The sequence below is a fragment of the Lontra canadensis genome, unplaced genomic scaffold (assembly GCF_010015895.1).
Source record: "Lontra canadensis isolate GAN:19392208 unplaced genomic scaffold, GSC_riverotter_1.0 scaffold19, whole genome shotgun sequence".
NCBI classification, from domain to species: Eukaryota; Metazoa; Chordata; class Mammalia; order Carnivora; family Mustelidae; genus Lontra; species Lontra canadensis.
The window spans coordinates 4,866,191-4,889,776 of NW_022631013.1; the positions used below are offsets into that span (position 1 = coordinate 4,866,191).

General features: G+C 44.3%; 2 protein-coding genes and 1 long non-coding RNA gene across 3 annotated transcripts in view; 2 read left to right on the forward strand and 1 right to left on the reverse strand.

Moving 5' to 3' along the window:
* The window catches only part of MOB3B (MOB kinase activator 3B), a 193,369-nt gene extending 172,965 nt beyond the window's left edge, over positions 1-20,404 (reverse strand). Inside the window, exon 1 of the mRNA XM_032860331.1 lies at positions 20,299-20,404. The gene's annotated coding sequence lies outside the window, so the exon portion shown is untranslated. The remainder of the gene's footprint in view (positions 1-20,298) is intronic.
* IFNK (interferon kappa) lies at positions 14,921-15,604 on the forward strand. The gene has a single exon (XM_032860332.1). It carries the CDS (start codon positions 14,921-14,923, stop codon positions 15,545-15,547), a length of 627 nt encoding a protein of 208 aa, XP_032716223.1. The 3' UTR covers positions 15,548-15,604.
* Positions 20,405-20,559: 155 nt separating the features above from the next.
* Positions 20,560-23,053, forward strand: LOC116869299. The gene is made up of 3 exons (XR_004383023.1): positions 20,560-20,647; positions 21,470-21,550; positions 22,321-23,053. It is a non-coding gene; the product is annotated as an uncharacterized LOC116869299 (long non-coding RNA).
* The last annotated feature ends 533 nt before the right edge of the window (positions 23,054-23,586 follow it).

Sequence of the window (23,586 nt, forward strand, 5' to 3'; positions counted from 1 at the left end):
GTGAGGGAGTAGTCCTTCTCTTGCACTGGCCGTCAGGTGCACTTTGGCAAACCCAGAACCTGCTTACTGACTCATACGTACACACAAAGTATGTGAAGTGACATATTGTGTAGGTGTCTCGGTTCCCCCTGGAAACTCATTTCCTGGACAGCTAGATGGGTCCCCCTACCCCAATTCTTCTCTTTTCCCTCTCCTTGACTCCAGCTCTCAAAACTCAAGGGGAAAAAAATGAGCAAGAAATGGTGTGTCACCAAATAGACTTATGGGTTTTGCTTCCCTCCCTTACTTGTCAAATCAAACACTTAGGCAGATTGCCACATGAAAACTAAAACAGTTTCTTTCAGCAAATGGTTGCTATTGTCAAAACAGAGAAGAGTGTGTTCACTGCCTTATTGCTGGTGTATTCTGAGCTGTGACCTGGCACTCTGCTGCATGCATGTTTGATTCATTGTAGCCTTTCTCAGAAATCACTGGAAGCTTGGGAGATAGCACAGAATCTCAGAAGAATACTTAGGTATCACTCACGGGGTTTTCTTCTGGAATCCTGGACTCTTCCTTCAATATCCCTAATAAGAGGCTCTTCATTTATGTTTCACACATTTTACAACCATCAACTACCTACTCACCTGAACAAATCTTTTGTACTAGCGTCCTGGCAGACCAGGCAATGGGCCTCCTCTATACGTCTGAGATGCCTTCTCTCATCTACCTATACCTTCCATAATAGTAAATATTATAACAGTAAATATTTATAGAATGTATGCCCACACGGTAGGCACTATGCCAGCCCTTTTAGTTATGTCATCTTATTTCATCTTGACCACAGTCCTAGGAGGTAATATCATTACTTTATAGACAAACAAAACACAAAACTATCTACGAAGTCTTTTTTACTGCATTTACTGATTTTACTGAGTGTTTTCCATTTTTCACACACTGAAGTGCTAAGCATTTTCCATTTTTATCATCAGGTCTATGACGAGGTGTTAAGGTTCTTCTTTTGCAGATAAAGAAACTGAGGCTTCCATGAGATAAGACATCCCACCACAGTCACAGAGCTAGTAAGAGGAAGGACTAGGATCCAAACCTACGAGTATCTTCTGTTTACCCTTCACTGCCTCCTTCTCCCTGTTGTCTTTCCAGCCAAAGGGGTCCTCTGTATATCAGTGAATTCACAGAGCATTTATTCATCATCCCAGTCTTGGTACTTGTCATTTTCTGTACAGAGCTTAATTTCTCCTCACTGGGCATCTCTTAATCTATTTTGCCTTCCTTAGCATGCCACTCATAACACAGGCTCCATAAATATAAGCTGGTTTAGAGTAAGTCAGCTTACAGCTACCAGGACCAGCAAAACAAATGAACAAAACAAACAAACAAACACACAGTTTTTTGATGAAGAGTTTCCAGGTCCCGGTTGATTTCTTCATTGTTTCAGGAAGCTGCTGCACAATGGTATTCAGTGCAGGGGATGACACTGAATGGTTTGTCCCCACTGCTTATTTTAGCAGCTACCACGGCTGTTTGGTCAAGTCCCCTCGGATCTACTGGGGAGGCCAAGGCTGAAAGGATCTGTAAGTCAGAGTAAGCTCCAGTTTCTGGAAAGTGTCTGACACACAGTAGGCACTCAACAAATACCTTTTGCATAACAACCAGGTACGAAGTCACGAGGTACAGATTCCACATTTAGAAATGATCACCTCTTTTCACCCGTGAAGTGATTCTTAGAAATCATTTATCTAGAAGATAATATACTCAAAACATTTATTTTCACCTAAATAATAGCTTACCCACCTTCAGTAGTAAAAATAATGTAAAATGAAATCCTGCAGATTCTTTTGGCAATAAAGGGGAACACTGTATGAAAACTTAGTAACACTCTGCTGGACACATGGCTGATGCCCACGGATGATCCTAAAGGACCTTCTGCTCCATGTTGGTCCCCATGGGGAAATAAGTGCTATGGGCTCTGTTTTCTAAAGAAAGTTAATGACAGTATCTTTCTACCAAAAGATATTTCTTGTAAGGAAAACATGCTTTTGAAAAAGCCACCAAATTAATATCTTCTTTTATTTGTATAATTTTGAAAAAAAACCAAAATCTTTTATTTCAACAGTACTTCTGCTGTTGCTTTTCAGTAAAAAAGAAAATAATGCCATTAGAAAGCTGCTTACAGATTCTAGAAGATCTATGAGTGTCTAACAAAGTGTTCCATTGTGCTAGCCCAACCCCTAAGCCAACTCATACCAGTGCCAACACATTTCGATTGCTAGACTCTTTCTCCTACTAGATCAAGAGCATGGCAGAGATGGACTATTTATCACACTGTTCTCTCTTCGTCCTGGGGACACAGCTGGACTATATTTCCTGGGAACCCTTGCACTTAGCTGTGACTATGACTATATAGCTAGGTTCCCACCGATGGGATATGGCTGGAGGGGATGTGTGCCTCTCCAAACCTGGCCCATGTAATATCCCATGCACACCCCGCCAGCTCTTGCCATTCTGCCCGAGCTTGACAAAGATTGGCCCTGAAACCTTGAAGGCCACAGGGAAGATGGCAGAGCCTCAAGAAAGAAGGTTTCTGTGTCCCTGACCACTGCTTGGAAAAAAAGTCAACCACAGCCCAAGTACCTCTGCTCTGAACTTTACATAAGTAAGAAATGCTTCTATCATGCTTGATCCATTTTACTGTCTTGGATGTGTTTGTTAAAGTAGCTAGCATCAGGATGTCCTGAGATTTTTATAAAGTTATGAAATACTGACACATTATTTATAAAATAGTGACTCTAATCATTATATGCCAGATCAGACGCTAGCTTATAAAAGAACCAAATAATCGAGAACTAAGATATCACTGTAGACTAGGTTCTACTCTAGATAAACCATCGAAGGTGCCAAAAGTTTAAATGTTATTGAACATTTGAAATACAGAATAGAATGAACCTTGAAATACAGAATATTCTTTTAATTGATTTAATTTTTCTGTGACATAAGAAGAGTCTGCTATTGCTTGATTTCAGTGATAAGTATATCTTGATCCAGTCTATTAAGCACCAGTGTTTAAAAGAAGAATAGGGCACCTGGATGGCTCAGTGGGTTAAAGCCTCTGCCTTCAGCTCGGGTTATGGTTCCAGGGACCTGGGATCCAGACCCACATTGGGCTCTCTGCTCAGCAGGGAGCCTGCTTCCCCCCTCCCCTCTGCCTGCCTCTCTGCCTGCTTGTGTGATCTCTTTCAAATAAATAAATAAAATTTTAAAAAAATAGAAGGAGGATAGTTTGTCCCAGAGCATTCATGCAAAGCAGACATTTCTGAGGCTTTTTTAAAAAAACCTAGCTGGTGAGAATTGAAGTTGTGAGCTATAGGCTCTTATCTATATGTAGTAATTGACAGATTAGGGTCACTCTCTTACCTTCAGAATTGTATGATTATATTTGACCACTGAGAGTTTTCCATAGTTTAAACTGATCATAAAAACACATTATTTTAATGTTAAAATGTAAAGAATATGTATTTGTCCTGTGTAGATGTAGGAAATATATCAGGAGACACTCTCAGAAATTTAAGCTCAAGCGAAACCTGAGAAATTTAAGCCTCAACCGCAACCAAAGTCCAATTAAGTAAATTATTTATTTTGTTGTCCAAAGTATAAGGGACCTAACCTAGTTTAAGGCCATCAAGTTAAAGGTGTAATGCCAAATAAGATTACCCACCAGTTCTCAAAAACTGTCCTGTTATTTGAGAGGCAGGGCAGGGATCATGGTGGGTAGGGAGGGAAAAAATGAAACAAGATGGGACCAGGGAGGGAGACAAACCATAAGAGACTCTTTATCTCAGGAACCAAACTGAGGGTTGCTCGCGGGGTGGGGATATGGTGGCTGGGTTATGGACACTGGGGAGAGTATGTGCTACGGTGAGTGCTGTGAAATGTGTAAGCCTGATGATCCACAGACCTGTAGCCCTGGGGCAAATAATACATTATATGTTAATATAAAAAAAACAAAAGATACAAAACCAAAAAACAAACAAACAAAAAACAACCCCCCCGCCCACCCCCACCCCCCCAAAAACCCTGTCCTGTTAATACAGTAAAGACCTTATAAGTAGATGGATAATCAATGGCACTTCTGGAAAACCGCCTTTGATGATCACAGCTGTTCACCCTGGCCCAAACGCATCCCAAATAACTTACTGAAAATACCTCTCCAATCAGTCTTCTTTCCATCTCCACTGCTCCTACTTTTATCTAGGCCCCCACAGCTCTTAGCCGGTGTAACAAAGTATCTACTTTCAACCTGGGTTCCTTGCTTCCACTGGCGCTCCTTCTCCAGATGGTTCGTTCCTCCAAGGGGGCCCAAAGCAATCTCTCTAAAGCACAAGTCATATCACGGCACTCTCTGGCCCCACCCCATTCCAGCCTATCCTATTACCAATCTCCCCACTCCCTTCACTCCAAAGCAACTAACCTCCTTTGTCTTCATTGAATATCCCCAATTCTTTTCCATCAAGTTTTCTCTGCCTGAAAGGCTCTCCCTCCAGCTCTTTACATGGCTGACTTTTCTTCACCCTTCAAGTCTCAGCTTAGCTATCACCTCCCCCAATTCCCTTCTTGCCCTCTTTATTTCCTTCATAGCACTTGTAACACCCTGTAATTTTATTCTCTATTGTCTGGAAACCTAGACACCTTATGAGGACATGAACTTTTCTTTCTCTTTTTTTCTTTCTTTCTTTTTTATTACCTTTTGTAATGTTTCAGGCATCTTACCCTCAGAGATGGGTGGATGAGTGGACGGACAATATGACAATATAGGCAATAGATAATTTCAGCATTCTTTGTCCAATGGACCATCCATGAGAAACTGTACTATCACATTTGTCAGTAAGTGTTACTGTCCTGTCCTGGCAGGCATCGTTATAAAGCCCAATTTCTGCTCTCTTAACTGCGTCTCTCCTGGGAACATAAAGAAATTTTAGTTCTGGGGCCATCCATTCGGCCCTTTCCACACAGTGAGTCTTACTGTTAAATGAAAAATACCCAAGTTGGCAAAACTGATCATTCCAAAAGGATATGTCCTAATATTTCATTATCCATCACACAAGGCTATCCTGGCTTTGAATTTTAAGCTATTCAACTTCAGAAAAAGCTCTTTCAGGAGAAATAAAAGTCACCTCAATGCAGAGTAAAACTACACGTCACTTCCTGGGTTCCTGTATCTTGGACTTCCACCCTTAAAGTAGTAGAGCAGTCAAACCGACGACTATATGGAAATCCAGCGCACACTTCACTTTGCTTTATGGCACCGGGTCAATCTGACAGAATAGCTTGTTTTCCCAGTTCTGATGAACTGAAGGAGCGTTGTGCCTACAAATAGGTTTCCCAGACGTTCCTCTGTACATATAATAGGAAATGCAGAATTGGATCTGGGCACGGGCTCTGGAAATGTCAGGGCAGTCTCTCCACACTGAATGGCCCTGAGAAAGCCAACATTCTCAAGTGACCACACTTTTCCCCACTTCAAGCCACGGTGAAGACATGCTATCCCAATCCAGCTGAACTAAAGAACTCCACTCGGTAACTCGACATGAGAAAAGTCAGTAAGCACCCGCAGAACGCCTGCCAAGAAACTGCCCATGAGCAATGTGACATCGGCCCCCAGAGGGAGGTTACATGAATCTCCCCTGCAACGCATGTGGTGGTAGTCAGTCCTACAAAATGACTGCTGGGATTCTTTACTCAGGACATTCCATTGTGCTCTCTTCTTGAATGCCCATAGAAGAAATGCCTCCCAGGACTCGGTACCAAGAAAAGCTTTGTTTCTCCTAAGGATTTAGCTTTGCTGATGGTTTGTTTTATCTTTTGGACATTGTGATTACTTTAACAGCCTGCATTTCCTCTTTGCTTCTAGAAAGCCCAGGGACAGATTTGCAACCCTCTTCAATAATGACACTGGACAATATGACATGCATTCTTATGTTTCAACTGTACCACTGACTTCATCTTGTTTTCTTACACATGTTTTCCCTCAACTCTGGTTTCTTTAAATACTTTGTATTCTCTTGTATTGTATGTATTTTATAAGCTGCTTCAAATCCTGTTGGGAATGAAACAGGCTATTAATGCATAAATACACACAGTGGATTTTATGTCAAACCTGTTACAACCCTAGATTCTATAAAAACACAAGATGGCCTCAGACAGACCTGGGCTTGAATCCTGGTTCTTTTTTTTTTTTTTTTTTAAAGACTTTATTTATTTACTTGAGAGAGAGAACATGACAGAAGAGGTCAGAGGGAGAAGCAGACTCCCCGTGGAGCTGGGAGCCTGATGCAGAACTCGATCTCAGGACTCCAGGATCATGACATGAGCCAAAGACAGTGGCTTAACCAACTGAGCTACTCAGGTGCCCCTTGAATTCTGATTCTACAGGTTTCTAGCTATGTTATCTCAGGCAGGTCCCTTAATATTTCCATTTCCTCTGCTTTAAATTAAGGGTAATAACATTTGCACTGTACTGTGGGTATGAGAAATAATGACAATTTATATGAACAGCTGATACTTAGTAACCGCAAAACAAATAGTGTCTTCTATTGTTAATAACAACTATGAAGACTGCTACCAAAAAATACCTAAAGGCAATGTCTGGAAGACCCAGAGACACTGGCACATGGAGGATATCACGTGACTATGCAGGCAGAGACCGGAGTGACGCACCTAATAAGCTAAGGAACATCAAGAACTACCAGCAACCACTAGAAGCTAGAAAAGGCAAAAGGAGATTCTTCCTAGAGGGTTTGGAGGGAAAATGGCCATGAAGACACTTTGATTTTCAACTTCTAGACTCCAGAACTGTGAGAGAATAAATTACTTATTTTAAGCCATGATGTCCATGGAAATCTGTTATGTAAGTCACAGGAAACCAATACAGCCCCCAACTCCTATAGCCCCAAATGGCAGAAGTGAAATAACCAAATCATGTTTCAATTCAGCTGACATCTGCCAAGGTCTCACAGACACATATCTGGCCAGCAAGATGCATTTCATGGAAGGCATATGCTAGAAGAGCTCGAGGACCTTGACCTTAGGCTAAATGAATTAATTCCCCTCTCTGACCTTCAAATAACTCATCTATAACAAGGGATTAGGTCTAGATCAATGATAGCAAATGTAATTTAAATGGGAATGGCATGGGGCACCTGGGTGGCTCAGTGGGTTAAACCTCTGCCTTCAGCTCAGGTTATGATCTTGGGGTCCTGGGATTGAGCCCCACATAGGGCTCTCTGCTTAGCAGGGAGCCTGCCTCTCCCTCTCTCTCTGCCTGCCTCTCTGCCGACTTGTGATCTCTGTCTGTCAAATAAATAAATAAAATCTTAAAAAAAAAAATAAATGGGAATGGCTGCCTGAGATGCTGTATTGAGGATTATGAGGAGTCATCTGGACAAAGAGGCACAGACACATAAAGAGTCAAAATATTCCATCTTCATTCTCCTCATGCCTCTGTGACCATCCTTGTCAGTTTCTGCTTCCAATTTCTTTTAAAGATTTTATTTATTCATTTGACACAGAGAGAGAGCACAAGAAGGGAAAGTGGGAGAGGGAGAAGCAGGCTCCCTGCTGAGCAGAGAGCCAGATGCAGGGCTCGATTTCAGGACCCTGTGATCACGATCCAAGCTGGAGGCAGATGCTTAACAGACTGAGCCACCCAGGCATCCTGACTGCCCACTCTTTTTAAACACAGGCGATGCTTATGAAGTGTGAGTGTCTGATACTCATTCACACTTCTCTTCCTACATTAAACTTTCTCCTTAGACAAACCAACTGATTCTTATGGCCTTAAATTATCACCTATAGTTTCTGCTAATAATTTCAAATCTATCTCTCCCATCTAGATCAGCCTCCTGTCCTCATTTAGTCCCACATATCTAACTGCTGGATGAACATCTCCATTTGGCTATCCCATAGACAACTCTAAGCAACTCAACCATAACAAAACTCACCAGTTGCTCCCCTAAGCGGGCTCTTCCTCTCATATGCTTCCTCTTAATTGGTGACACAATATAACTAGTTAGAAAACTGGGCTTCTTCCTGGTCTAGTTCCACTTCCTCACCCTCCCATCCCAAATCAATTATTAAGACCCATCAATCTTACCTCCTAGGTAATTCCCTTCCATACCTACTATCACTGTCCTAATTCAAACTTCCATCAGTTCTTGCCTTTCAAGATTCAGCTCTGGTATCACGGCCTCCAGGACCCTCTGCAAGGACAGGGACGACTCCGGTTTTTCTGCCCCTGTATTCTTGGAATTTGTCATTGTGTCTAACACCACAGGCAACAGATGATAATGATTATGATGATGGCGACGACGACAATGACAATGGTGCGTATCATTTAATGACCACTTACTATGTACCAGGCACCCTTCTCAGCAATTTATATCTCCACAACCACCCTCTAGGGTAGGTTCTCATAATCCCTATTTACTGACAAAGTACAGGAAGTTTAAGTGACTTGCTCAAAGCTATACAGTTGTACCAAGAGGTCGCTAAACGGATTGAAATTCAATTTAAGTTAAAATGAAGTCATAAGGTAAAATAGTGGAACAGATACCTATTTGTCCAATACATATTTACTGAACATATATTATGTGTTAAGCCGCAGAGACACAAGTAAACGAATACGTGAACACATTAATTTCAGAAATGGGGGGAATCTCTCAGAAAACTCAGTCCAAGCCACTTCTCTAGGCCTGAACTGACCCGGGAATCTGGGAAACCAGTCATTATCTACAGAATTCTAAATAACTCTGAGAAATAGTAGGGGTAGCAGACTTAACTCAGGGTTTCCTCCTTTGCTATCCCCTTCCCCACAAAGCTGAGAAGCCACTGTGAAGTACTAGAAAGAGCTTTAGTTCCTCCCTTCCTGGCCTCAAAACGCAGCCCCCGGCCTCCAAGATCCCCCTCTCTTTTGACTGTAGGTGGGCTGCTCCTCTCAGTGGAGGCAGGGAGAACAGAGTTCGCTGCATGCTGGTGAAAGGCTTACGCTGATGGTATTGAGGTCAGAAGACCTTTATGTCAGCCTGATTTTGTCCCCAAGTAGCACTATCGCCTTGGGCAAGTCAATTCACCCCTCTGACCCCAGTAGTCTATCTCTCTAAGTGTCCTTCCAACCCTACATCCTATGATTTAGATTCTGTACTTCACAGGCTACCAAGAGGCAGGGGTCTTGGCAAGAAGAGACCCTTTCCCCACTCCCCCTGGCTCCAGTAGACTATTCCTGGACACTACCCCCAAACCCAAGCATTGCTCAGATCCTAAAGAAATTCTAAAAATTGAGGCATGTGAGTCTTCTGTCAGTCTACGAAAAGTCCACTTAATCGGGGCGCCTGGGTGGCTCAGTGGGTTGAAGCCTCTGCCTTCGGCTCGGGTCATGATCCCAGGGTCCTGGGATCGGGCCCCACGTCGGGCTCTCTGCTCAGCGGGGATCCTGCCTTCCCCTCTCTCTCTCTGCCTGCCTCTCTGCCTACTTGTGATCTCTATCAAATAAATAAATAAAATATTTAAAAAAAAAAAGAAAAGTCCACTTAAATTTTCCCATAATAATGCCTTTCTTTGTTATTCATAAATGTCAGGAAACCTATGACTGCATGCAAGCTGACAGTAATTAAAAGAAGACCCTGTCCTCATCTCTCCAATGGCAGCTACCTTTTAAACATTTATCCAAGATAGGAGTGCCTGGGTGGCTCAGTTAGTTAATCACATAATTTTGGATTTCGGCTCAGGTCATGATCTCAAGGTCCTGGGGTTAAGCCCCATGTTGAGCCCCGCTCAGCCTCCATGCTCAGGAGGAATTTAGCCTGAGTAGTCTTTCTCTTCCCCACCCTCTGCTCACTCTCTCTCTCTCTAACAAATAAATAGATCATATAAATAAATATAAATATATATACGTGTGTGTGTGTGTGTGTGTGTGTGTGTATCTCCAAGGCAAGAGGATATGTCTGTCCATCACTCACTCCACTCTTGCTGTTTCTTCCCAGACTGTGGCACTCTTGGATGTGGTCTGGGAAGAAATCCACATTTACTCAGTGAGTCCATGAAAGCCCCATTAGGGTTCGAACCGACCAAGAGAAAAAAAAAGGATACAGGTGGAAGCTGTTCTGGTAATCCCAAAACTGAGGGTAGGTTTTACTGATGTTGGATATTTATTTACTTAAATATTCACTTCACATGGTAAATGTCTTTTTGCCAGGGATCATTTTCAAAAAGCTAAAATTAATTCCACACACAGGTTACTACGTGCATCATCTGAAGCTGGGCTATAAACTAGAACCCAGGATAAGTCTGTCCAAAGACCTCCTTAAGGGTGACATGATGAGAAACAAAACAAAACCCAGAGAACCAAACAAAGCTACTGGGAGCATCTACTATAACAGGGAAGTGGCAATACTGGGGGAAGGAATGCTCTCAGAACCTCGTTTTGCTTGCATAGCAAACTTGATGATCCTAAAAAATCACATGGCATTTTTATTCAACAAATATTTAGTGTGTTGATGTAAGAGATGCCATGGATACAAAATTCAATAACTGTCTGGACAGTTAGGCATGTGAGTCACCCAAACAACACAGATCTATGTGATACCCCTACTGTACAGGTATGGCTGTGCTCATGACCTCAGCAGCCACGGGGAGAAAGCAGTGGAGGTCGGAGCTCCTACCCACCCTTCTGTGAACTTGTCAGTTTCCCCAATGCTGAACTTTGTCCTCCCCAGATCCCTACACTCAAAGAACCAAATCACCAAATAATTTCCCTGTCACTGAGACACAGTTTCATTCTTTCAGTCATCCAGCAAATAATTACTGAGCACCTACCTTGTGCCAGGTGCTGTGAAAAGATACCTGGATCCGTCTGATCCGGGTCTAGCGAGCCATTTATCTTGGGCCTCATACTCGTGAAAGGTTCATAATGTAGATTGTTAAGATTATATGCAAATGATATCATATATACAGTCAGAGTTACACTTATAGAATTAAACTTTAAAGCACATCAGAACTTTTATAACATTGGTTTAGCAATTGTCAAAAATACACACAAATCTCCCCACTACCGGGTCACTTATCATCCAAGGAAGTGATCTGGGTCCCTCCCCATCACTGCAGGTCTTGCGGTACAGTCAAGAGAGGACAGCAAGCAAGCCAGTTGTACTGTGCTCACAGAACTTTGTGTTTAGTGGGGAGACAAGTATGGAATAAGGACATATATCAGACTAACAACCAGTTATCTCTGGGAGGAGAGCAGCATGGCGCGAGGCTGAGCAGGCAAGCAGAGCTTTCCCTTTATCTAAAGTGTTCAAATTTTTACAATAAAGACATTTCCATGTACTACTTGTGTAGTCATTACAAATTTCTATATCAGGTACATCATTAAAAGACCAGCCAAGACGAGGACTAGAAGAGCATGAGAGAGGCTGACGCCAATGTGAGAGGCAGGGAGAACGAGCCAAACACCAAGATGGAGCTTCAGGGTTGGTCTGGAGCTAGAGGGCGGCACACACCTTTGTGGTGACCATTATCTGCACAGCCTGGGGAGGGCACTGCTAGAGAGGGATGCATGGCTCCCCATCTCAGAGCTCTCTACTGGGCTCAATCACTTTCTGACCCCACAAATGGAACCACCTACTTTCAGGTACTGAGTAACACAGATGATCAACATGTTACACTCATCTTGGTATGAAACTTGCCTTTTCGTGGACAGCAATAAATCCTACCAGAGAATAATACTAAAAGCTCCCGGGCTGAATCACAGTGATCCTGTCTAGACTGAAATGTCTCATCTCCACTTTGTCAAACAAATTGTGCCTTGCCCATTACTGCTCACCTTGTAACCCATATGGGCTTTACACGGTTCTATCAGCAAGAAGGCAGCCCCTGACCACATATAAATGATCGCATGACATGCTAGAGAAGTAAGAGCAGATATCATGGAAAGACCATTAGCTATGGCAACGCACAGATTACTAATGACAGATGGAGCAGATGTTAACACACAAATTTGCAGATAAAAACACTACCTTACACTGTCATTTTTTTCCATTTTCCTGATATTCTGAGATATACTCACATGGCATGGCTTTTGCAGAACAGAGACAAGACCAATGACTGATCATCCAATAATACTTCTGATCAGAGAAATTTGTGTGTGTGTGTGTGTGTGTTTGAACACATGTGTGTGCACATGTAATATTTTCAGTACGACAGGTGCCCCTTGGGAGTGTGCTGTGCACAGTTTTTAGGGAAATATATACAAGTAAAGTCAGCATGGAGTTACACAACTGAATGCACCTCTCCGTGAGGTGAACAGCCAGCAGAGACAAAGTTTCCTGTAAAGGGTTTCATGTCTGAGTTCTACTCTAAAAGCTCAAAGGGAGTTTGTACAGTGGACAGGGTTACCGGGTAAAATAATGGGACATCCAGTTAAATTGGAATGTGGTATAAATGCCGAGTGATTTTTTTTTTAGCATAGGTAATTCCCAAATACTGCATGGGTGTTCTGTATTTTTATTTGCAAAATGAGGCATAGATAAGAACTTTTTAAAAGCTAACAGTGGAAGAGGGGAAGATATCCATGTCAATCATCTTTCCTTTTTTGTCATGAATCTTGTCACCATCAGCACCAATTAACATTTACAGCACATGGGGATGAGGCCCATGCAATAGGGAAGACCTATGAATTACACCAGCCAAAATGCTCAGAATGTGCCTGCTTCTTCACTCGTGGACTCCTAGAGATCATGCACTATACCTTATTCCTTCATCCTCAAGACCCACCCAGTGACTGGCATGTGGTACTAGCTAAAAATACAGTTTTGAATAAATAAGGATGAGATATGGAATGACTATAAGGGGAGGAAATTTGGGGTGAGCAGGATAAAATGACAAAACTGTACATGGCAGAAAACAGAGGAACCGTCAAGATGGCTGACAACAGCTAAATCTGTAGCCGCCTCCATCGACTGTGAGCAGAACCTCGGAGCATAGTAATTCAACTGAACAAACTCTGAGTTTGGTTTAGTAAGACAGAACTGTCTCAAGTGCAAGGAAGTCTAAGCATTCTAAGTGGGCAGGGCAGGGAGAAGTACACAAAGTTGGGAAATCCACAACTATGCCCTTAAAAAAGCCATAACAGAGGCAGACAACACATTTAAAAGCCCCAAAGAGGGACAAGCAGTTCCTTCTAGGACAAGGTAACAAGTTTTAGACATAAGAAGTTGTATGAGCTATGTAAGAAGGTATGACCTACAGAGATGCTTTGCACTCTATAGACTGTGTGTATGTTTAATCATAAATATATATATAAACATACATATTTTTATTAAAAGGTTGCAAACATGGTACAATGAACTCCCACATATTCTGTGCTATTCTATGGAATAAGAACTGAGTCTTGGGGTAAATTCACATGTCCTCTGGAAGTATCTTAGAGCGGCACTTGGGTGGCTCAGTGGGTTGGGCCTCTGCCTTCGGCTCAGGTCATGATCTCGGGGTCCTGGGATTGAGTCCCATATCAGGCTCTCTGCTTGGCAGGGAGCCTGCTTCCCCTCTCTCTCTGCCTACTCGTCATCTCTCTCTGTCAAATAAATAAATAAAAATCTTTTAAAAATTAAAAGAAAAGATTTTTTTTCTGCACATATATGCACATGTAGGTATTTCACAAACATACTGTCAGCCTCTATATACTGCCCATGTAGCTTGGTTTTAAACTACAAAGTGAATTTACCCAAGTGACCAAATATACTTAACCACCTACCTACTATTGAACATTTAAATTGTTTTCCCTTTTTTTTCTTTTTGTATGATAAACTTCCTGACCGCCAAGTCTTTAAAGATGTCCATCATTATTTCTTGGGGATAAATTCCTAGAGGGAGAACTGCTGAGTCAAAGACCATGTGCATTTTTAAGTCTTTTGGTACATATCACCATTTTGCTCTCTCGGAAGCTTGCGTCAATGTATAATGTTATAATTATAAAATATTAAAGGGCTCGTTTTCAAAAATTTTTCCAGGTTAGTCACCTCATAAAATCTGTGAAATCGTTATTTAGAGAGTGCACACATAGAGTAATATATGTAGTAAGTACTTCTATGATGGGTATCAGAGGCGTGTGAAACATTAGGCAGCCATGGGAGGTGCTAGTTTGGGTTTAACTAAAGGAAAGCCTAGTTGGAGAGTAACAACATTTTCTAATGACAACAGAAAACCAAGCCAGCTTACAGTAAGTAAGTGCCATGCTCAAACTGACCAACTCTGTTTTTCATCTTCTTTGAGACCCAGGAAAATTAAAAAAGAGAAAATATCCAAATAGAGAAGCTTAATTTAACAAGAGTAGAGAAACCTAAGCTATGTTATATTCTGGTGGCCTTGCAATCAAATAATTAAAGTCGTTTGGCCAACATCTATGATTAACTCAATGAGAGAAGCTGATTGGCTACATGGCCAGATCCAAAAAATAAATAAATAAATTTCTTTAACGGATCGCTCGCTCTCTTATGTAACAGCATTGGATGGATGAGTGTATAGAGTCAGAACTTTCAGTTCTTTCTGAAACAGTCTGCATCAATCTTGTTATGACAATCCTGTAGTCCTGGGATGGGTCACCCAGACTATTAAAGTAATGCAACGGTAATGCTTTGCTCACTTTAAAGAAAAAGATTAGCATTTCCAAAGTCAGAGTCATCCAAAGTCAAAACAAACCTCCAAGGCAAAGGAAAGGGGCTGAAACTCTGAGAAACATAAAATGAGGAATGAGAAAACTCCTCCCCACCGAAGATTATTCAGGTGTATAAAAGGCACACGTTGGGATACTTAAGACCTAAAACATCACTGTCAACGCTGAGTCTGGTGGATTTTTTAGCTTGGGGGAAAAAAAATGAGCACTAAGCCTGATGTGATTCGGAAGTGTTTGTGGCCTGCATGCCTTGTGGGTCTGCTCATCACTGGCATCCTCTCTCTGGACTGTAACTTGCTGCATTTCCACCTGAGGAAAGTCACCTGGCAAAACCTGAGACTTCTGAGCAGTACGAGCAGCTCCTTTCCTGCAGAGTGCCTGAGCGAAATCAAAGCGTTTGAGTTGCCCCAAGAGATCCTGTCACACACCCAGCCTGTGAAAAGGTACATCAAGGAGGCCTTCTATGAAATGTCTATACAGGCCTTCAACATCTTCAGTCAGTACACCCTCAAATCCACTTGGGAAAGCGACTATCTGAAACAAATCCAAATCGGACTCGATCAGCAGCTGCAGTACTTGGAACAATGCCTGGAGGAAGAGGAGAAGGAAAAGGAAGACTCGAAAGAGATGACAGAAGATGGGATGAACTGGTCAGGAGCTCTGGTCCCCCAGCTGAGCAGCCTAGAACTGAGGAGATATTTCAATAGGATAGACAACTTCCTGAAAGAAAAGAGATACAGTCACTGTGCCTGGGAAATCATCCGAGCGGAAATCAGAAGATGTTTCTACTACTTTCAGAAATTTGCAGCCCTACTCAGGAAGAAATAAGGTATATTTTTTAGAATTAAAATCCCCTTTCTCTCCATGATCTCCCTCTCCTTTATCTTCTTTTTAAGAATTTTTGGGCTATCCTATAAGCCTACCCACCATTGGAGTGGCGGTCATTTAGGTAATGTTTGCTGTCTCTAAAGTTGGCCTTGAGACATCAGCTACATCCACCTTTCTAAGAGGTGATGCCAACCACCTCTGGGTACCAACGGTCTTCTTAGAAAGTTCTGAAGATAGTTTTATTATTTTTTTTAAGATTTTATGTATTTATTTGACAGACAGAGATCACAAGTAGGCAGAGAGGCAGGCGGGGGCGGGGGGTGGGGGGAAGCAGGCTCCCCGCTGAGCAGAGAGGCCGATGCGGGGCTTGATCCCAGGACCCTGAGATCATGACCTGAGCCGAAGGCAGAGCCTTTAACCCACTGAGCCACGCAGGTGCCCCTGAAGATAGTTTTAAATAAAGGAATAAGATCCTCTCCATGTTCTACTCTTTTCTTTCTCTTTCTTTTGCTATTTTTTACTTGCTTTGCTCTATGGCCTTTGAACTTCACTATGCCAATGTTAGAGGATATGAATGAGAGAATGTTGCAAAATGTAACACCTCAGTGATTTAACTGTCATGCTGCCATGGCTGTGTATTCTCTGATAGCTGAGCATGTTAAAGGAGCTTATACAAGCTTTCATAGAGTTAAAACCCTTCTTTTCTCCCCCTGCCCTCAAAAAAAAAAAAAAAAAAAGTGAAATTTCTGTCCTATTTGCTTCTCAGTTTGGTTTGTTTGAAATTATATAGTTTGTAGGATGGCTTTTTTTTTTTTTAAGAGAATGAAGATCCTCAGTGATATCAGATAGTTGAATTAGATGGCCATTAAGTTCTCACTCATCCTTTGAGAGCCAATGATTGTAATGTAGAAAACACCGCTCATTCCTACTGCATACTATTTGATTTCTACATCCAAGAGCATGGAAAATGCTGCAAAAAAATATATATTATCTGTTTTTCTGTTTTTTTAAATGCCTGAGATGAAGTACCTGCATATTTCACACTGATTTGCACACTGGATTTTCCCAATAAGGAAGACCACTTTCTGTCTGTTAAGGAGACTAGTTATAATAATACATGACACTTTAATCTCATTTATCTTTTTAGAAATTATTTTGTATCCAGGTTACCTAGATTATTTACTTAAATTTTCTTGTGTGATCCTTCATCTGTGTTAATCCATCATCCAGCTGAAATCAATTTTTTTTCTTCCTCTCTCTCCTCCCCATTTCAGAATCCTGTACACCATCAAACGAGAATTTACAAAAAGACTTGTGGCTACACAAATGACAAAAGCACAAATGTACCTGGTTCCACCCTTGGGAAACCTCCCCTGCTATACTGTTTCAAAAGCAAGCTCCAGACCTATTTAGATTCAAAGTTCATTCAAGTACAGGGCTCAAATGGTAAAGCCAAACAGAGGCAAATTTCAGGCAAAAATTAAAAGTTGTGGATTATGGTATCCTGGCTATCAGTGGAAGGAATGTAAATAAAATGAGTTAGTTAAATCCATTAGTAAAAACAACTCATCAAGAGTTGTTCTAAATGAAGAAAAAAAAAGTCACCATAAACTGTAAAGATGTTGGGGCTTGCAAGCTACTAAGCAGAAAGTATACATCTGGTATTTTCCAAGAATTTCTCTACTAATGCTTTTGCACAGTCTCCCTAATAACTCTACCAGAGATCATGTCAGTCATTTCAGTAATTTATGGTTGCAGTCTTGCCAAATGTTTGCTATGCTAGAGGGAAGAGAATTGGCACTTCAAGTCAATAAAGATTGTCCGATTACTAGGGCAGGGTCAGAAGTCAGAACACTATGCTTTCACTAAGAGCACCTCTAGTCAGAAAAGGGAGAACATCCCCACTGAAAAATATTGGTTAAGGACATAAACTGGCATCATCATAAAGGAAGAAATACTAACAGACAAAAGGAAAAATGTTTAATCTCATTTGTGGTTAAAGAAATACAAAAGAAGACAAGAGGATACCTCCCATCCATCTGGCAGAAATGAAAAAGTGATTATAATATAAAGTATGAGTGGGGTGTGGGATACAGGAAAAAAAAATCCTCTTGCATATTGTTAGACAGCAGGTAAAGTGGCACAACTTTCCTACAGGACAATACGGCAATCTCAAGTATCCTAAAAAGTGCACTACCTCTTTCAACCTAGCTATACTAAGCTCCAGAAATTAATCCAAGGAAATGATTGGGTAAGACTGTTTACTGGAGCCTTATTTATAATATCCCCTTTCCTTTTGTCTTCATTTTTACCTCTCAGTATTGTCTATGTTTTCTACAATGATTTGGGGAAGGGGAGGCTAATTCTAAAGTTAAAGAAACTGTAGAAGCTCATCTTTAACTGCAATTACCCTGTTTTCCTTACGGGGGTAGACTGGGACAAACACTGCCCTTTCACGTGATTAATGATGCCTCTGGGCACTTCTTAAGCAACCCAGGTCCCCCGTGTTCTCTTCTGCAGCTACTAAGTAGCTGCTAAATTTCAAAGGTATCCTTCCTTAGGCATCATTTTCATGAGACCTTTGTAAAGTGCCTTCCATTGCTTCAAAAATTCACTTTTTTTCTTTTGTTGGTGCCACTGGCAATATCCAGAAATCACCAGAGAAAGTGCTTCCTGACTTAGCAGTCTCCTTTGTTTTTCTGTTTATTGAATGAAAGTCAAATTTCTGGTAAGTCAGATAAAGGGAAAACTCCCAGAACTGTTCAGAGGTCCCACATAAAATGCTTGAGTGGGTACCTAGGTCACAGGTGTTCTGATGGAAGCTTGCTTCCTCCCTCCCCATGCTCCAGGAAGGGATCAAAAGGTAGAGAGTAGAAAGAGTGTAACTGAGCTTCCCTGGAATAGGGACGACTGGGCCTCCATGAGGAAATGCTGGCACCACCACTACAGTAAAGCTGAGCGTGCACAGCTTCTAACAGGTGCACAGGCTTGGCCTCCCCTCACCGGCACAAACGACTGTCTGGGCACCGTAAGGGAACTCTGCCTTCTCAGAGTGCCTACTTTGCTGTTGCCCTACCTCTTTAATAATCCACACTAAGAAGAGGCATGATGTGTAAGCATCTGACTTGCGAGGGAAGGCAAAGAAACAGGGCCACCTATAACCTAACAGGCGCACCCCCTGCGGAACTCGGAGGCAGTTCCAAGCCACTGGTTCCCAAGGACTTGCTGGCGTGAACACTGCCCCGGCGGCGTCTGCGCGGTATCCTCCGGATTTGCTTTTTTCCAAATGCTGACAGGGGACCTGGGATTTAAACTTGGAGCCCTACCCCTAAGTCAAAATTCCACGTTCAGTCTGGAGGGAGCCACCTAATCAGTTTCTAGGCAAAGTCTTGAGGCTTCTTGGATTACTTCCTTCTCCATTCTCGCCTGTTCTCCAGTCCCTGAAAACTAGCAGACCCCAGGACCTCGGCTTTCCGCCTACCCAAAGTGCCCTGATCCCGTCCCCCCTGCCCTGGAAGTGGCCCAGCCACAGGCCTTCGGGCGGATATTTAAATCCGCTGGAACCACCCAAGGACACCCTAGCGGAGGGCGGAAGGTCTCTCCCACTCTCGGGAAAGCAGCAACCCTCTCCGGCTGCGCCCTTCGTGGCGCGTCTGGGATCAGATCCGAGAAACGCGCCCCGGGCCACAGGCAGCAGAGGAGGCGGGGAAGCAGCAACTTTCCCTCCGCCCTCTAACCGCAGGGCCTTGGTGCGGCGGCCTCGCGGGGGCCGGGCTCCTCGCCTTTCCCCGTCGGGATGCCGGGCGGGAGCCGGCCGTGTGGCTGGCGGGCGGTAGGGGAGTGCGGGGAAGACCCGGGGGGCGTCCTGCTCTCCGCGAGCCCCGTCAGATGTTGCAAAGGCAAACAATAGGGGAGAAGCGGAGAAACAAAAGGCCATTCGTCACGATCTCCACGGGCGCTGTGGCGTGGTCCCTGCGGGGAGGACATCTGGGAGGCGGTCAGGAAGGTGGGTGAAGGGGGGAGCCTGAGGGGCCTGGAGGTCTCCGGTACTCACTTGCCTGGCACCGGAGGGCAGCCCTTTTCCATTCGGAGAGGGGTCCCAAGGCAGGGAGGACAATCAAAGGAAAGTTAAGGGGTTTTCACCTTCCTCGGCGTAGGGGAAGGGAGGGGCTGGATTCCAGATGTTTGACAGTTGTTGGCCCAAGGGGGCAGCAGAGCTTCCCAGTCCTTCACCCACGCGCTCCCTCCCCGAAGCCCCGACAGTGCCCGGGGCGAGCGGGCCGGCGGAGCGGGCTTCCCCGGCGCAGCCCGCGCCCAGCCTCCGCACACGCCCTGCGCGCGGTGCTCCCGCCCAGGCGCACTTTCGCAAAAGTTTGTCTTCCCGCCGCCCGCAGCCCGACACGCTCGCGGCAGTCTCCCGCGATTCGGGACGGCTCCGGGACGCACTTGTGCCACGCGGGACATGTATTTTACTAATAGAGCTTTCACAGTCAAGGCCCGGGAGCCCGGGCTGGGGGGACTGGACTCTCGTTCCCGCCCGAGAAGGGCACGCGAGGAGCCGGCCTGAGCCGAGGCGCTGGCAGGCGTCTGACGCGGATCCCAGCCCCGGAGCCGCCGCTCGCCCCCGCCCCCCACCCCCGACGCGTCCTCCCCCAGGGGCGCCCCACACCGCGGCCCGCCCCGACTCCCCGGAGGGCGAGCAGCTGCCTGGCGGCGCCACTTCGCCTCGCCGCGCGCGGGCTCTCACTCACCGTGGGCTTTTACCTTCAGCCCGCGGCCCTGTCGGCTCCTGCGCCGGATCAGCCGCAGCCGGCGCGGGAGGAGGAGGACGAGCCGGGGGCCGGACGGGGGACGCTTGCGGATCCACGCGGCGGGCGCGGAGCGAGCGGCGAGGGGCCGGCGCGCGCGGTCTCCACGAACGCGCAGGCGAGCGAGCGCGGGGTTGGAGCTCCAGCCGCCGCCGTTCCGAAGTAGCCCCCACAGGCGCCCAGCGCGCGGCTCTCGCGCGGGGGCGCCGACCGGGGACCCCTGGCGGCCGCCCGCGGAATGGCAGCTCCGTGAAGTCAGGTCGCCTGGAGGCTCATCTTGCCTCCCGCAGAGGTGAGGAATGGGCGGTCTATGCGGGCTCCAGGGCTTGCCAAAAAGACCCGGACCCTCTCATGAGGGCGGAGAGCGAGAAAGCATCAGAAAGTTCGCGTTCTGGGTCCAACACAACCAAGGCAACTAGAAAGGGGGAAATCATCTTCTCCAAGATTTTCTCACTTGTTGAAAAAGACTGTTGGAAAATACTGACGGGGGCGGGGCGGGGGGGCTTTAATCATTGGTAAATACTGAGATTCTGGCGGCTTTACTAGAACAACCTGGGAGTAGTGGAATAGTGGAATGAGAATAGCCTTGGAAGCCGGGCACACCCTGCGACTTTCTACTGTGTGATTTTCGGTCTGTGACTTCTAAACCAGTATTTTCCTCTGTAAATTGGAAGAGCAGTATCTACCTTGCTGGGTGGTTTTAAGGGTAAACTAAACATAGAAAGCATTTTCCTTCCTTCCTTCCTTTCTTTCTTTCTTTCTTTCTTTCTTTCTTTCTTTCTTTCTTTCTTTCCTTCTTTCTTTCTTTCCTTCTTTAACATAGAAAGCATTCTTAATAGTGGGAATCACTAGATAAAACCTTCCTAAGGAGGGACGCCTGGGTGGCTCAGTGGGTTAAGCCCCTGCCTTCGGCTCAGGTCATGACCCCAGGGTCCTGGAATCGAGTCCCGCATCGGGCTCTCTGCTCAGCGGGGAGCTTGCTTCCTCCTCTCTCCCTGCCTCTCTGCCTACTTGTGATCTCTGTCTGTCAAATAAATAAATAAAATCTTTAAAAAAAAAAAAAACAACTTCCTAAGGAAAATAATGCCTTCCACATATTTTTATTTCCCTATAGCTCCTCAGTACATACCGATTGGGGAGTACCAAATGACTAGGTACTGGATTTTACAATTCTGACTACACACTTTAAAAAGAGGTATGGAAATATACATATATAATATATGTCATATATATATATAATTTATTTATTTGAGAGGGCACGTGCACAAGCAAGGGCGGAAGTGAAGGGCAGAGGGAGAGGGAGAAGCTGACTCCCCACTGAGCAGGGAGCCCAATCAGGGCTTGATCTGGAGGTCAACCGACTGAGCCACCCAAATATCGGGAAGTATGGAAAAACGTAGAAATGAGGATGCATGAGAGGTCAACATCATTCCCCCAAAAGTGGTTTCCACCACTACTAAATGAGAACCTCTAAAAACCACACATTTTCTGCAATATTAAGTCATTTCTGATACTCGAAGAAATATTTGATAGTCAAATAGTTATGGTCTAATAGTGTTAACACTGGATTAAATGATACCACTTAATTCTTGGGTAATGCAAAGATACTGGAGATTGTGAATAAGAAACTCAAACATGAGGGTGAAAAATAGTCAGATGCAAATATACAGCCATTAATTAAGCAATGATTCTTATTGAGTAATGCAATTTCATTTCCAAACTTCCTCAAACCCTAGTCACTGCTTTTAAAGCTTTTGTCCTTTTGGCCTCATGGCAATCAGAACACTCTCATGGTGCAGAACAATCAGGATGGAAGTATCTCTTAATTACCCCAGTTTACCTTTAATTGTCCTTCCCTTTCACTCACTAGTCTCTAATTGGGAAGTCTCTTGCCTGCCTTGCAATACCCTTGGCATGATCTTTTCTGTCCATTCAAAAAGGAAAAATTAGGGTTTTTTGCCTTAGAAACTAAAGCCACACACTGAGATCCGACTCTGCCCTTGAAGATCTGACTCACGGTCCAGAGTACCGATGAGCAAGACATGCACATGGTGAAGAGGGCATTCAGTTCTAATCAATAAATATTAATGGAACCATCTCTGCCTCTCTCCTTGTGTTTCAGCTTTGCCTGTGGGAGGAGAGAACTTTCATCCCACTTCCATCCCCTTAGTGGCGATTTCCCCAGGGAGGAATGGTAAGTCTTGTGACTGGGAGGGAGCCACCCATATTTCCTGGATAATTTTCATCAGTGAGAGGGGTCATTGTAGTGAATAATACCCCAGTTCTTGCCCACTCTCTCCTAGCTTCTCTGCCTGTGACCTCGTGTGCTGGAGAAGGATGGGTCCACCTTCACACTGTGCTCGGAGGGGCCAGCATTTAGATTCAAGCCCTCCTTGGTCCTCCTGCATCTTTGTGTGGTCAGGCTACTACAACAAAGTCTGGGGGCTTCCCAACAGCAGAAAGGGATTTCTCACAGTTCTGGAGGCTGAGAAGTCCAAGATAAGTTGCCAGCAGATTCAGTGTTTGGTGAGGGCTTGCTTTCTCTTAGACAATTTTTCACTGTGTCCTCACAACGCAAAAGGGGGCAGGAAGCTTTCTCAGGCCTCTTTTATAAAGACACTAACCCCATTCATAAGGCATCCTCCCTCATGACTGATCACCACACAGAAGCTCCATCTCCCAATACCATCACACTGGGCCATAGGATTCAACAGATGAATTTGGGGAGGGCACACACATTCCATCTGTAGCGTCCCGGGCTACATCTCCTTCTCCAGTCAGGCTTTTATCAGAATTCTGCTTGGTGTTACATAACAAACTGGTTCCGTCACAAATTGAACAAGCTGTTTCCCACTGGCTATTATTCCTTATGTCTATGGTTCTTTGCTTGTAGGGAGAAGCAATCTGAAGGGAAAGACTAGGTGAAGGAAAGGAATCAGGTAACAGGAGTCCACCCAACCTACACCATCCTCTCTCCCTCAAACGTGCTCCCCTGCTGTCTTCCCCATCTCAGTGAATGGCCTCTCCAACCTTTCATTGGCTTAAAGCCCCAAACCACAGGATCATCTTTGACTTTTCTCCTTTTCTGTTCCACTCCTAATCTATTAACACATCTCATTGGCTTTATTGACAGACCTCTTTCCACCACCTCAGACCAAGCCACAAATACCTGTAGCTAGTATTACTACAATAACCTTCTGTCCCCCTTTCCAACTTGTCCCCCCATATGTG